The sequence below is a fragment of the Labrus mixtus genome, chromosome 1 (genome assembly GCF_963584025.1).
Source record: "Labrus mixtus chromosome 1, fLabMix1.1, whole genome shotgun sequence".
Lineage (NCBI taxonomy): Eukaryota > Metazoa > Chordata > Actinopteri > Labriformes > Labridae > Labrus > Labrus mixtus.
Genome location: NC_083612.1, coordinates 11,046,192 through 11,059,849, shown reverse-complemented (window position 1 = coordinate 11,059,849; position 13,658 = coordinate 11,046,192). Strand labels below are relative to the sequence as shown.

The 13,658-nt window shown below is 40.5% G+C and overlaps 2 protein-coding genes across 2 annotated transcripts in view; one reads left to right on the top strand and one right to left on the bottom strand.

The window, feature by feature from the left end:
• The window catches only part of traf6 (TNF receptor-associated factor 6), a 400,050-nt gene that overhangs the window by 258,484 nt on the left and 127,908 nt on the right, over positions 1-13,658 (bottom strand). The gene's annotated exons all lie outside the window — the stretch shown is intronic.
• On the top strand, positions 8,703-13,229 carry LOC132993069 (uncharacterized). Its single transcript, XM_061062756.1, has 5 exons — positions 8,703-8,899; positions 11,255-11,893; positions 12,002-12,049; positions 12,180-12,258; positions 12,352-13,229. The coding sequence occupies exons 1-5, from the start codon at positions 8,833-8,835 to the stop codon at positions 12,521-12,523; spliced, it is 1,005 nt and encodes a 334-aa protein (XP_060918739.1). The 5' UTR covers positions 8,703-8,832; the 3' UTR covers positions 12,524-13,229.

The following is a 13,658-nucleotide window of genomic DNA, read 5'->3' as shown; positions in this document are numbered from 1 at the left end:
ATGAGCATAGCCTAGTGGATTCATTTAATTCAAATTAGGCTAGTCAGTGGCTGTCAATTTTGCAGTAAAGCATCTAAAATGTTTTCCTTTAAGTAAATATGATGCCTAAATGTGATGCCTCTATTGATTGTCTTTTCTAAGAAGAAAGGAAACCCTATGTTTAAACTTGCTGTTGTGGATGCACTCTACATCAGTGGTGTATACATGTGGTTTTTTTTTTATTCAAAGGAGTTCAAGAAGAATTTTTCATAAGAACCTCTACATCTAGTTTGGACTTGCTGTCTGTCAGGTTGAAAGATCCCTATCTGGGATCGATCTGCAGTTGCACCACACAGCCGCTCCTCCTCACAGTTTGCCTTTGTTTCCTGCTGAACAGACTCCAAGTCCTGTGGAGTGTGGGAAGGGTTGCCTGTGAAGAGTTTTCTCTGGAAGTTCCCGTTTTGGCCAATCATTATGCTGGCAGATATCAGTGAGAGTCTGCTTTCTGTCAGAGTGTTCCAACAGTGGGAGTAAAGTGTCACCCAATTCTCCTGTTGCAACTTCGGCACAAACACGGCCAGTGAAATCATGTGGCAGTTTGACTGTTTTACAACTACATGGAAATCATGCACATCCCATGTCTTCTCATCTGGGGACATCATTAGTTTGCCGTAGGCTTTTTATTACACAAGCTATTGGATAATGCAATGAAATTTGATACAGACACTGATTAGAAAAGGAAATCATGTAAATGTTGATTTAAGATAAATATATTTTGAAGAAAGGTCGTCTTGAGGAAGGCATAACACTTATCCAGTTGTTACCAATATGATAGCTTTTTGAGGTTCCTCATGGGGTAATAACAACATGCCACATTGTTTATGTGTTTATTTTTTTAAAGCCTTTTTGTCATTAAGACTCTCATTGAAAGCTTAATCCTGACTCTGCATTTAGCTTTTCCCACCCAGGGTGTGCTTGTCAAACAGGTACTCTGCCATCTTGTTGGTGTGGGCATCCATGCAGGTGAGGTTGGAAATGTAGTCACCCAGCTTCTTGATAGCCTCCACCTGCTCGTTCAGGTAGTGGGTCTCCAGGAAGTCGCACATATGTGGGTCTACGTGCTCAGAGGCCACATTGTTTTCAGAAGAGAAACCATGTAAAAATCAATGCAAACAATAAAGAGTATCAAGGAGTTGTACTTGCCACTTTGCTGCTTATAATTGTGGGTTCTATTTGAAACAAATTTGACATGTTACAGCACTTTAAATTTCCCAAGTAGGATAGGATAGGATAATACTTTATTGATCCCCAGAGGGGAAATTCGGGCGTTACAGCAGCACAGACAAGAAAGCTCGAAAATACAAAATACACATTAAACAGAATAAAAATAAAAAACAAGGGGTATATACAAGTACAAAATGAATGATGAAGTTAGCAGGGGGAATTGAGAATTGAGACAGTATTTGATTAAAGTGATTAAAGTGACTCTGTATGATAAATAGCAGCAAGTAATGTAAAGAGCAGAGAAGAGAGGCAGTGTTGTACCACAGTAATGCAGAGTGTAGTTATATAATATAATGTAGTATAATATAATATAGTATAGTGCAATATGAACAATATAGTGTAATATAATGAAGTGTTATATAATACAGACTAGTATAATAATATAATAAAAAATATAGAATGTACAGTATATATGTATATATATATATATATGGATGCTAAGTAATAATAATAATAATACAATAATACAATGATAATAATGAAGCAGGTCATGTGGGTAGTGTTCTATGGGGGTGAAGTTTAGTGTCCAGGACGTACTGTTATTGTTGTCATAGGCTGCTGTTGTACAGTCTTATGGCAGTGGGCACAAAGGAGCGCCTGAAGCGCTCTTTTTTGCACCTGGGGGGGATGAGGCGTTGGCTGAAGGAGCTGCCCATCTGCCACAGCTCACCATGTAGGGGGTGAGAGGAGTTATCCAGGATGGATAAGATTTTGTCCTTCATCCTCCTCTCAGCCACTGTCTCCAAACTGTCCAGATCAAGACCCACTACAGAGCGGGCCTTCCTCACCAGCTTGTTCAGCCTGTTTGCCTCATGTATCAAGTATCATGCATCATGCAGTATCGTGCATCCCTCAAACCTGTGGGGGCATAATTATCCTAGAACTTTTATCCTAGAAGGAGTGGCACCTTTTGAACGTGTTGCTGGTCATGTTGTGATTTTGCCGTGTCAGGTTTTGTCAGCATGTCAGAAGCTGGTGGAAATGAATCCTGCCCAGTCAGATCTTGGGAGGAGACATCCGTGTCTTTCTCTCCTTCTTCTCCCGTGCACTCTCACACCTTTGCACCTAAAAGAAAATGCACGCAGCTCTGTCATGAACATCTATGGATTTAATGGTCTTGATGTTGATGATATTGACCATAATATTGATTATGATGATGATGATATTTAGGATGGTTTTGATGCTTATTTGGACTCTCAACAACAGCTGTTGATGTTGGTCGCTTTGGACAAAGGCGTGTGCTCAATGAATTGTAGAATACACCCAAACATGAAACTCCATGGAGACGTAAACATTGGGTGTGTCACAAACGCTTCTCTGGCTGAATACTGTAGGTGATAAGATGCTCAGGAAATCGGCTTCTGTATTTTATTTGGTGTGACTAATAGAACTTGTTTTTTCTATTAGAATTCAGGACATTCACAATATTTTGACAAAAGAAACCAGCGGTAACAAAGGATAATAAGGAAAAATCATGAAAACATTTCACACGGCTGAACACACATGAAGCAAATGATGACACTTAGATTCACTCAATTTGGGTCTTACTTTAGTTGTACTCTCTAATCAAGGGGAATAATCGTGTTACACACATGTTTACTCTTCTAGATCACTTCTGTGAAATGCTGCTCAGTGATTACCAACAATAGAATTAAACCGGTACCTGCTAACTGCAAACCATTTAAACTGTGTCCTTCACTGTGAGGGAAAAACACACACGCACACAAACACACAGACAAATGCATGCATAATTGCTTGCTTTTTCCCCCTAATGAATAGCACACTCAATAGCAGCATTCAGTAAAACAAACAAAAACAGGAACTGAGAGTTGTATGAATCTCTCACTGTCTCTTTTGTTTCCTCACAGTTAACTGATAAAATTCTCTCTAACTGTGTTTTTACATGCTTACAGGAAGAATGTGCGATTCTCTGATCCAGTAGATGTCGCCCTTGAGCACCGGCATGAAACCAAAACAAACTGCTGTTTGGGGACACCTCCACTATTCTGAAGCCTCCGCTCTCCTCCAGCGACACACCTCCAACCCCTCTCCACTCCCGTTCACATGAAGGAGTGATCAATTAGAACGCACCATAATTAAGCACCATTAAGCGCAAGCTGTGGACAAAATTGTCCTTTGCTCGAGCTGCAATTTCCTGTTTCCTGCATTGTTGTGTAAGCAGGCTAATGTTAGCACACTTTGGTAGCTTCATGTTGTCTGGTAGTCAGTTTACACACAAATTGACACAGAATGACTGAGATCTAAAGACACTTAAAGAGGTCATATTATGCCCTTTTTGGGGTTCATATATTTAATCTATGTACCTACTAAAGTATGTTCACAATAGCTAAAGTTCGAAAAAAGTGTCTGTTTTCATGTACTGCCGCTCCATGCACCGGCTCGCTTCTGACTCTCTATCTAAGGCTCTGAAGTGCCCACGTTCAGAGTCCCCACGTGTGCCAAGTCTGATCTGATTGGTCGGCCTGTCGGCTCTGCCGTAATTGGTCAGTCGCTCAGCTACTCTGGCTCCGAGGGCCGGGGAGCAAAAACATTAGCAGCTTAGCACTACTGTGCTACCGCAGGCTACGGCATATCGTGGGCGTGCCACAAAAGTTAACGGGCATACAACATGAGCTGCTGGGCTTGCCACAACGAGCCAATGGGCTTAGATCAATGATCCCACACTGACAAGACGTCACACTGACACATTTTTTTCGAGGGGGGCTAGAACTGAGCGTTACATGCAGCTAATGCTACAGCTAACAGGAGGACGTAGGAGAAGCCGCGTTTCCGCAGACTTTGAATTTTTGCCCATAGATGTGCCTAAACATGCACAGGACACATGGATAACACACTAAAGAGCATATAAAACCAGCAAAAAGCATAATATGGGCCCTTTAAGTGACATCCAAATAATTGGACAATAATAATGAAAAGATGCTTCACAATCCTTTTTTCTCACAACTATTTCCTGCTTTTGTAGCTTTCCTTATGAGCATCATCATTGTATGCTTCCTTGGTAAATGTTTTCAGGAGGCTCACCAGTACCAGTACGATCTACTACCTCATGAACTAAAGAGATTTCAGACAAACCAGTTATCCAGTTATGAAGGAAGGAGGAGAGGTGGCAGGGGAGAAGAGAAGCAGATTATTTTTTTTTATCTGTTTGACAGATATGACAGATACACAATCATGCTAAAGGGTTTTTGATTCGATTTTAAAAGATTTTGTGTATTGGTTGATATTATGAGCATTTTTTCCCTTTGTATTGAGGAGCCTCATCACTTTCTGTTCTATGTTTGCATCGAAAGTGAAGGTGCAATTGAGCAGTGCAGATATTTTCAACATAGCCTAGTAGTAATAGTAGTTTCAATTGTGCAGTGACTTTAAAAAAGTGGTTTTAAATCACATGAAATTGGGAAATCATTGCAGCAGTATGTGAACCAAGATCTTTCATTTGTTTTGAATTTTTATTTCATTTTGACTTTTTGTTTTCAATGTCAGTTTAGTTTGTAATGCTTTTTTGCTAGTTTAATTTTTATTTAATAAAAATTATAATACATTTTTTTAATATGGGATACATGTCAGGGTCGAGAGCCAAAAGGGCCGGAAAAAGTATGTAATATAATTAATTAATTAACTACAACATTTTAAGGAGGAACAACTAAAAACATCCACTACAGATAAACGAGCCTCCACAGTGAGTTTCCAGTATTTCTTTGGTTTTCATTAATGATAATAACCTCGATGTTAACAATATTTAACACTGCATGCAGTCAGAATAATTTGAGTGAACAATGACACGATCTCTTTCCAAAGTTCTGGTAAATGTCGTAATTTCATTTCAGTTGAAGAAATACTTTATCTCCCTCCCTGTCTGAGTTTGTAAATCCTTTTACATCATATTAAAATGGCCAGAGTTTCATAATCACCAAGGACTAAATAATGCAGATTCTCCTCCCAAAAACCACAGCAATTAACATCACTATTACAGCTTTTTCTGAGTCTGATGAATGTTAACTCATGTTAACTGAAGTGGATATTTGTCCACAGTAGATGATAAATGCTTTAACAAGTTTCTTTTGATTTTTCAATAGATGTGAGAGCTGCAGGTTGCTGGGCTCTGTTGCCTTGGGATTCTGCAGATGGGAACAATGGCGGCTGCTATGAAACAAGAGATAACAGTGAGGAGGATGGAGGGGGGAGGATGGATGGGGGAGTCTGCTACAATGGCTGCTAATTGCCTCGCACATGCCCAGTGGACCTGCCCTTGAAAGACCCTATGTTCTGCTGCTTAGCAAGTGTTTATCCATTCATTCGTTTGATTACACATGAGCACAGAGAAAATCTTGGGTTATGTTTTAGAGTGTTTCTGTAGTCGCTCGAGAAAAAAATAAATAAAAATGAACATATAAATGGATCCTTTTAAAATTCAACATCTTGCCAGCAGAGCTTGTGCTCAGCATTTAAAATTCATGTTGTTACACTTTCCAAGACTTAAATGCGCTTGAATATTTTTTGAAGAAAATCCTCCTAACACCGGCGGCTACATATTCACAGGTTTTATTAAAAAGGCTTGCTTTAAAAAAAAAAAAAAAAAGAAATAAAGAAAAAAAAGTTCAACTGAAGGGAAAAAAACTGCTCCAGGTCCAAATATCACAAAATGTTAAGGAGAAACCTGCCCTGAAATGAGAGTTCAGTCATTATTGATTCACCCGCATGCTAGTTGAAAAGGCATTGAAGTTTGCAGGATGATGAAACACACGGCCAGTTAGCATTCATAGATACATTTCAGACACACAGCATCTTCAAGGTATTCAAATTGTTTTACTCCTCCAAACTCCTGAATACAATTTCAAGCAAAAAGTGAGCAATTTTGCTTCGATTGCAGCGATATCATTTAAGGAATAATAGACGTATTGTTCGACCTGGACAAATATAAAGGTGATTTGACTCCACATGTTTAGCCTGAAATGTTTAGCCTTCGTCATAATATATTATATAGACTGTCTTCTGTAACCTACTTACTCACTGCTCCACCGCACAGTGACAACTATTTCAATACTGAATCACTAGCGGTGTCTAGCCAGTGAAAGCTGACTGTTACACTCTTGTGAATGTACGTCTTGGTCTCATGTTGAGCCTTGGGGTTGTTCTGGTTTTTGCATCTTGGCTGATCTTCTGTAAAATTCCATTCTTAAAAGCATCATAAATGGACCATTTTCTGGGTGTGGAGTTCAAGTCCGGACAAGTGCCGCCCCACCCACATGCTGAGTAATTCATGATGACTGTCACAAATCCATGCACACCGCAGATAGCCCGAGGCTACGGCTCTGCGGTGACGCATTCGGTTTTCGTCACCTATACCAACACATTCCAACAGTAACAAATAATACACAGACTTCCTGGAGGGGAGAATGAACCTGAGCTGTGTAAAGATCTTCCTTGTTGGATCTTCCTTGTGCGGTCCAAAGATTGCATACATATGTGTGTCATGTGTCCAAAGTACCGCACATAACTCATAGCGTCTCTGTGGGATGTCAAGCTGTTTCCCAAGAGTTGCTCTTGTCAGCCAAGAAACTTGTGCCTTCTTGAATTTGGTTCCTCTTATTGAAATGAAAAGTTTCACTGTGTTACTCATAATTAAAACCGCTGGTTGACCTTCATCATTGATAAATTGTTACATTTCTTAATGCATTTTGTGTGTTTCTTCCCTTTCTGGTCCCGGCATGCCGACCTGTAATCTCTCTCCAACAAAGACCACAATGACTGGCCACATTGTGTTTTATTATGGCCGATCTCTCTCTTTGTACAAAGCTGTCAGCTCATAAAAAGATGTAAGATCATATACGGTAGGATTGGATAAGATTAACCTTCATTGATCCCACAGTGGGGACAACAAAGCAACCCACAGTACACACAATGATCAGATAAAGAATGACGTAAACACTTTCTTGATACTGTTGCCCAACAAGTCGGACATGTTATTGCGCATTGTTTTTTTCACATATTGCACATAAGGGATTACAGGTGAGTACAGGCACATAGTACGTAATCTTTTTGATTTATGTAACATCTATTTCACTTTTTTTAAACACAGTTCATCAGTAGTTGTTCTCCATTGGGTTGTACCGTATACTGTGTAGAATCTGTAAGAATGTAAATACCTTTACCAACTGTCATGTAGGGTCAATCATATCTAAGGGTCAAGTTATTATAATAATAATATATTTACAGTAGTTTTTTTGGCCTTTATTAGATACGGCAGCTGAAGAGAGACAGGAAATGTTGGGAGGAGAGAGTGGGGGATGACATTCAGCAAAGAGGTGACCGTGGTTGGATTCGATCCCATCGTCACGGCGACGAGGACTATAGCCTCCACACATGGGGCGTGCGATATAACTGCAAGGCTACTGGCTCTCCCAAATATTTGTATTTTACCGATGAACTGGTTGTTTCCTTGCTTAACCTTAAGCGGTCAGATATTGATTGATTTCGGGGATTGAATCTGGTCATGTACAACAAGTAAGGAAAACAGTGCATTAACAGAGAGACAATAAGAAATTCAGCTTCTCTACTCCTTTTTTGGTCACTGATTTCTTTTTAAATAAGATCTGGCTGCCATGTATTGTTGTATAACATCAACAAATACTCGAGTGTTTGATTAGATTTAGCCTCATCAGTGGTGTTTGTTGACATTTCCTTGAGACTCTGTTAAGTTCAGGTAAAAAACAAGGAACTGGACTCAAGTGCAGAAGCTAACAAAAATTATTTATTTAAAATAAAGATCAAAAGTCCACACCAAAAACGTACTATCAAAATCCAACACGAGAAAACAAGGAGCCACGAGGAAGCACAAGGAGACACTAGTAAACTGACGACCGACAACTAACATCAACAAACGACATACAACACTCATCAGACACAGGTGAAGACAATGAGGGCAATCACACTGGAGGGAAGCACAAGACAATAAACACTGGAGACTAGAACTACAACATAAATCAAGAAACACTAAGATACACAGAGAACTCAAGACAGTAACAAAAACACACTAGAACATAAAGAAACACTAGGGTAAGAAGTTACAAAATAACACACGAAACACTAAAGACTAAACTATGAAACATTAGGACAAAAACACACAAGGGAAACAAGCAACACTAGGATACACAGGAGAAATGAAAACATGGAAACCTAAACGCTGAAACACAAAACTAAATAAGACCAAATCATGACAGACTCAAATGAACCAAAAGGGATAAATTGGGTCATTCAGCTGTATTTCGACTGTGTATTTGTTTTCTGAGGAAGACAGAAGAAATGCGTGAGAAAGTGTGTGAGGAGAAAGAGGGTGTGTTCACAGGTGTGCCGCCCCCTCCACCCCTTGTGTGTCCGTGTGTCGCCAGACATTGTTTCACTGATGTTACACCTACGTGCCTGGTGTGTGTATAAAAGGTAGAGACATGACTCGTTCACTTCAAATTATCAGTTCAGTGTGCTTAGTGTAGTTCCGGCTTGCGAACAGGTACTTTCAGTCCGAAACATCACAATCTTTCTGGTACCAAGATGAGGAATCTTTCTTTCGGGGTTATTCTTGGACTTCTTGCTTTTGTCCATTCAACACCTCTAACAAGTAAGTGAAAGTCATTTTTCATATTCTTACAATTCTTCACAGCACTACTGTAAAAACATCTAATTGAACACCATTTTTTTTAAAGCTGAATATTTTTTTGTGATTTGATTAGACGTGTATTTTTATACTTACTTTTAAAAAAAGAGATCAGATCAAGTTAATGTGCTTTTTTTTTCTTGCTAATATTCTCATAATATAGTCTCAGGTGGTCATGACATTCTTAAGCAAAATTGCATTCTCCCACCTCAGAACTCAGGAGGCTGTACACTTGGGCTTTGAAGTCTAAAAATTACATTAATTCTTCAACACAGACCTCTGGAATTTCAATTATTCCCATGGTGTCCTTTCTCTCAACTCGTGAGTCAGCACTTACCTCCTCGCCACCTCAGATGCACTTTATGTATCAGGTCTAACTCTCTCTCCATAGGAATGCCGGAGTTGTGTTTCATTGTCGCTGCACAGGCTTCACTCTCACCTCCAGATTACACACGGAGATCATTGTAAAAAATCTTCCGACCTGTTCCAGGAGGTGCATTAAAGCAGCCATCTAGAGTAAGGTGAAACCAGAGAGCCGCAAGGAGCTGATAAATAAGTTTGGGTAACTTCATAGGGAGCACCAGAGCGGAACATGACTTGGCAGAAACAGGAGTTGAGATCTGTCACTTGATTCTCTGGCACTTAATTAATTCATTTTTTCCAAGGCAATTAATCATTGCTGTGGAGGTTCAACAATGCAAGTTGTATTGTCTTGAGCTGTATAATATTTGAAATATTACCAATAGTAGCCATCGGCATTATGCAAATGCAGAGGCTGCAATTTTTGCAAATGTCAGATCTTTATGATTCAAATAGTTTATTTAAAGGCTTTTTGGTGTGCAAAAATATGAACTCACACCAATACCAAATTGCAACATAAGCTGCAATTGCAGGTTATTTTCTGGGCCTAAAGCCCAATTCACACATACTCCGTGCGTGCTGCGGTCCGTCTCCGGCGCGAGCCACCGACGGCACTACGTCTCTGCTCCGTTTCAAATACGCAGCGAGTCTATTTTCGCCGGAGTACGCTGCAGGCACGCGTCAAGCTCGACAGAATATGACAGCCCGGACAGGAAGTCAGACAAGGAAACGCACAGAGCATCCGGTCAATTTCAAAAACACAATATACAGACTCATGATCGTATTTTTCATCACTTTATCAACATTACGTCAAAACAGGAACCGAATGAACAACAGTGCATCCTCAGAAAGACAATGCAACATGTTGTTTGCATGTTTTTCTCTTTATTCCCGCGGGATCTTGTAGTTCTCCTGTGACGTGTCATGGGTGCGCTCCGCTGCGCTGACGTCCCAGAAACGGACCCAGTGTGAATGGGCGCGAGCCGTCCGACGGAGCAAAAGTATGTGTGAATTGCGGGTAACTCTTACAAATATCCAAAAAGCACCTGAACATTGTTTTGTTTTATGTGGGTTCATACTTTTTTGAGCATTGTCTTAGGCATGAGTCTTTGAATTGTCTGTTCACCATTAGTAACCGTCAACGCACAAGTAAGAAGAAGTAAAGGGAACACTGTTTCTGCCTACTCTCGTCGACCAACACTTTCAGGTGGAAAAAAACACCTTTGTTGATTTAATCCGTGAATGCTTCTTGACATCCAGTTGGGTACACCAAATAAATTGCTATGGTTTTCCCAGGTAGTTTATCGGCTCAATCGCCATCGTTTGAACTCAATGGTCATTAAAAAGTGACCTTACAGACATTAACTATACTTAAAATCTGTAAAGTTTATGACTTTACAAAGCAAAGGTGAATGAAGGCGATCAGTTTGTCAGGAAAAATTGGTGCCTGTGACTAATGTTGTCATTTCACTATAACAATGGCCTCAAACTATGGAGGCTGTATTATAGAAAGATGTTGGCCAATAGTTCTTAGGGTCATGTCAAAGAGTTACAGATAAATCTGAGGGGTCATGAGATGAATGGTGGGCTTTTGGGAATAATGACTTCCGTCCAAAGAAAGGGAACTGTCCCGGTTTACTTTGGTGCACTGGGTGTGTCTAAAGTTGTGGTATGTTCGTGTAAACTCTAATGCCCTTGGTTGAGCTGCATCTCTTTTGTTAACCCACTCTTAGACCATTAGTCACCCTGGTTAATCATTACTGTCCCTCCCTACACCTCATCAAAGAAGATCGCAACACAAGTTTATACAGGAATTTGTGGCCATGCAAGTAATCCTTGTGTGGCAATTTTGAAACACGTTAAACAAAAGCTTAGCAACTTTCCTTTTCCGCTCATGTCAAGACTGGTGGGTAAACACTTAGATTTACCTGTGGATTTTTCCGTCTCTCTTTGTCCTAGCTGTGACCCAGATCTCGGCCAAGGATGAAGTTGTCAACGAGGCCTTGACGGATGGGTTCCTGATTGATCTCCCTTCACTCACGACTGCATCACCCAAGAGAAACACAACAGTTCCAGTTTCCCAACCATCGTCCTCTGTTCCTACAGAGACAGACTTCGAGGGCAGTGCTTTAGGGGAGTCCAGTGACCTGTTCCACCAGCATGAAGATGAACACCCTGCGACCACAACGCAGAGTGTTTCACATCCCCCGAGCTCAACCTCAACTGTGTTTCTAAGAGCTGTGGACCACTCCAGTTCAGATTTATCCATCACTCAAAGCACTCAGGCCAGCTTTAAGTCTTCTTCAGTGCCAAATGAGGCCCAGCCCAGCTCCACCCCAGACCATAAATCCACCTCTCAAACCACTCGCCAAGCTGTCCTGATCTTTGACCCTGTGACTTCAGATTTAGGATCTGGAGATGGAGAGATGCCTGAACAGCACACAACTACAACCTCCAGTATGAATTCTGACACAAACAGCGTAACCGATGCTGCATCATCAACCACCATGGCTGCATCATCAACCGCCATGGCTGCTCCCATCGGACCCAAGTCTCGAATGTTTTCAGCAGATGACAAAGTAGTCGTTGTCAATAAAGGTAACATTTCTGTGCCTTCTCCAATCAGTATGCCTCTGCATATTCATATTTTCTGTGTTTATTTCTTTAGGCAAAGTTTGAACATGTGTCTCTCTGTTATTGTTCCAGAACCACAGACAGGACCATCAGGCACCGACAAAGGACACAAAACACCAAGTGAGTCCAGGAACATGCATTTAAAGCATTTCTACACAACCAGTCTCTGAACATATCAGCTCTGGGAGTGTTTACAGTCTCTGGCTTATGATAATCCATCTAATGAACTCTTGCTCTCCCATACCTCCAGGTTGGATGATCATCACTGGTTTCATCGTTGGTGTTGCAACACTGGTTGTGATCTGCATTGCCATCGCTACAAGAGACAAGTAAGACTTAAAAGATCTGAAATGTACATATTATATTTCAAGTATGGCTATTAAGAGCATGCAATTAGATTCTTACTGTTCCTTATTGCACAGGTGGAATGCACCGAGGAAAGCATCCCAGCTTGAGACCCAAACTAACTCCACAAACCAGCAGAGGGAGCAGGACCAGGAGATGGAGACGTTCCTGCCCAAGGAGAATGGAAAGGCGGCAGAATATTCCGTCATCCCTCTGGATGAGCTTCCAGAGAATAACTCATCGGACTGAGGCGCAACAAAAGACCCTTGTGATGTTTGATGCTAATCATAGAAAAACAAGACTGTGTGTGAAGCAGAGGAATTCGGTCAGAGGAACAAAACAGTGATTGCTGTTAGGCATAAGATTTCCGCTTTGAGCCCGATCTGAACCACCAATGACAGTCTGGGTTTTCCATCTGACTTTGAAAACTCTTGTTTTATAATGCCTTTGAGATAACGGCAATATTTTGTTTTTTGTATTTATTATCATGTCAGATACGTTTTCTAGATGCAACATGCAAAGCTGTTCGGGAAACTTCCACTGAAGCCATTTATTTCAAACTCTCTTCAGTGTTTTATTTTCTGTTTTAATTTTAAATATTTTTCCCAACTACCAGCTCTCTTTGCCGGCATATGTATATATTTTTTTCAAGTGTCTTTATTGTAATTATTTTCAATCACGTGTAATCATATTGTTGAAAGTCTGTGTTGTGGATTGTAACTTATATTAAGCTGCCCTGTTTCCCCCGTGCATTCAATGTCGAAGCTCAGCCCACAAACCCATTAGCTGCTCTCGACAACCTACACAGCACTCCAGCTGTCGCACTCATTGAATGTTCACATCACCTGCACCTTTCGTCTGAGAAATAAACACAACTACAGCTCATCGACAAACATTTATTTTTGGTTTTCCATTCATATTTACACACAAGTATTAAAACATTTACACACTTTCAGTCCGTTTCAGCCTGACAAATGTAACGTTGCACTGTTAAGCGTTTCATACGAGTGCATTCAATCCTGCTTGAATGTAGCCACAAAATTTAAAAGAACGAAGGTCAGACACAAGAAATTGTTGAACACATTCTTGGACAGATATGTGCATAGCAACAAAATATTCAAATGATTTTCTAAAGAATCTTGATTTCACAGATTCATAGAAAACACTTGCTACACTCGGCCAGTTGACTAAAAACTATCTCTTATTTGGATCGAGGCCCAATTACAAATATGATAGCTGGGGAAAGGGATGTTATGAATTCATAATGGGCTCTTGACATAAATTTAGGGTCTGATGAATTTGTGGCCGACTCCCTTTGGAAAGGGGTGCTTAAGCCAAACACTGGATAGACGCACACAACGCTCTTAACCGTTAAAAAACCCAA

Coding starts and splice junctions, on each gene's coding strand:
- LOC132993069 (XM_061062756.1), top strand. CDS start 8,833: ATGAGGAATCTTTCTTTCGGGGTTATTCTTGGACTTCTTGCTTTTGTC. Junction 11,894..12,001: donor AGTAGTCGTTGTCAATAAAG/GTAACATTTCTG, acceptor TTATTGTTCCAG/AACCACAGACAGGACCATCA. Junction 12,259..12,351: donor GCCATCGCTACAAGAGACAA/GTAAGACTTAAA, acceptor CTTATTGCACAG/GTGGAATGCACCGAGGAAAG.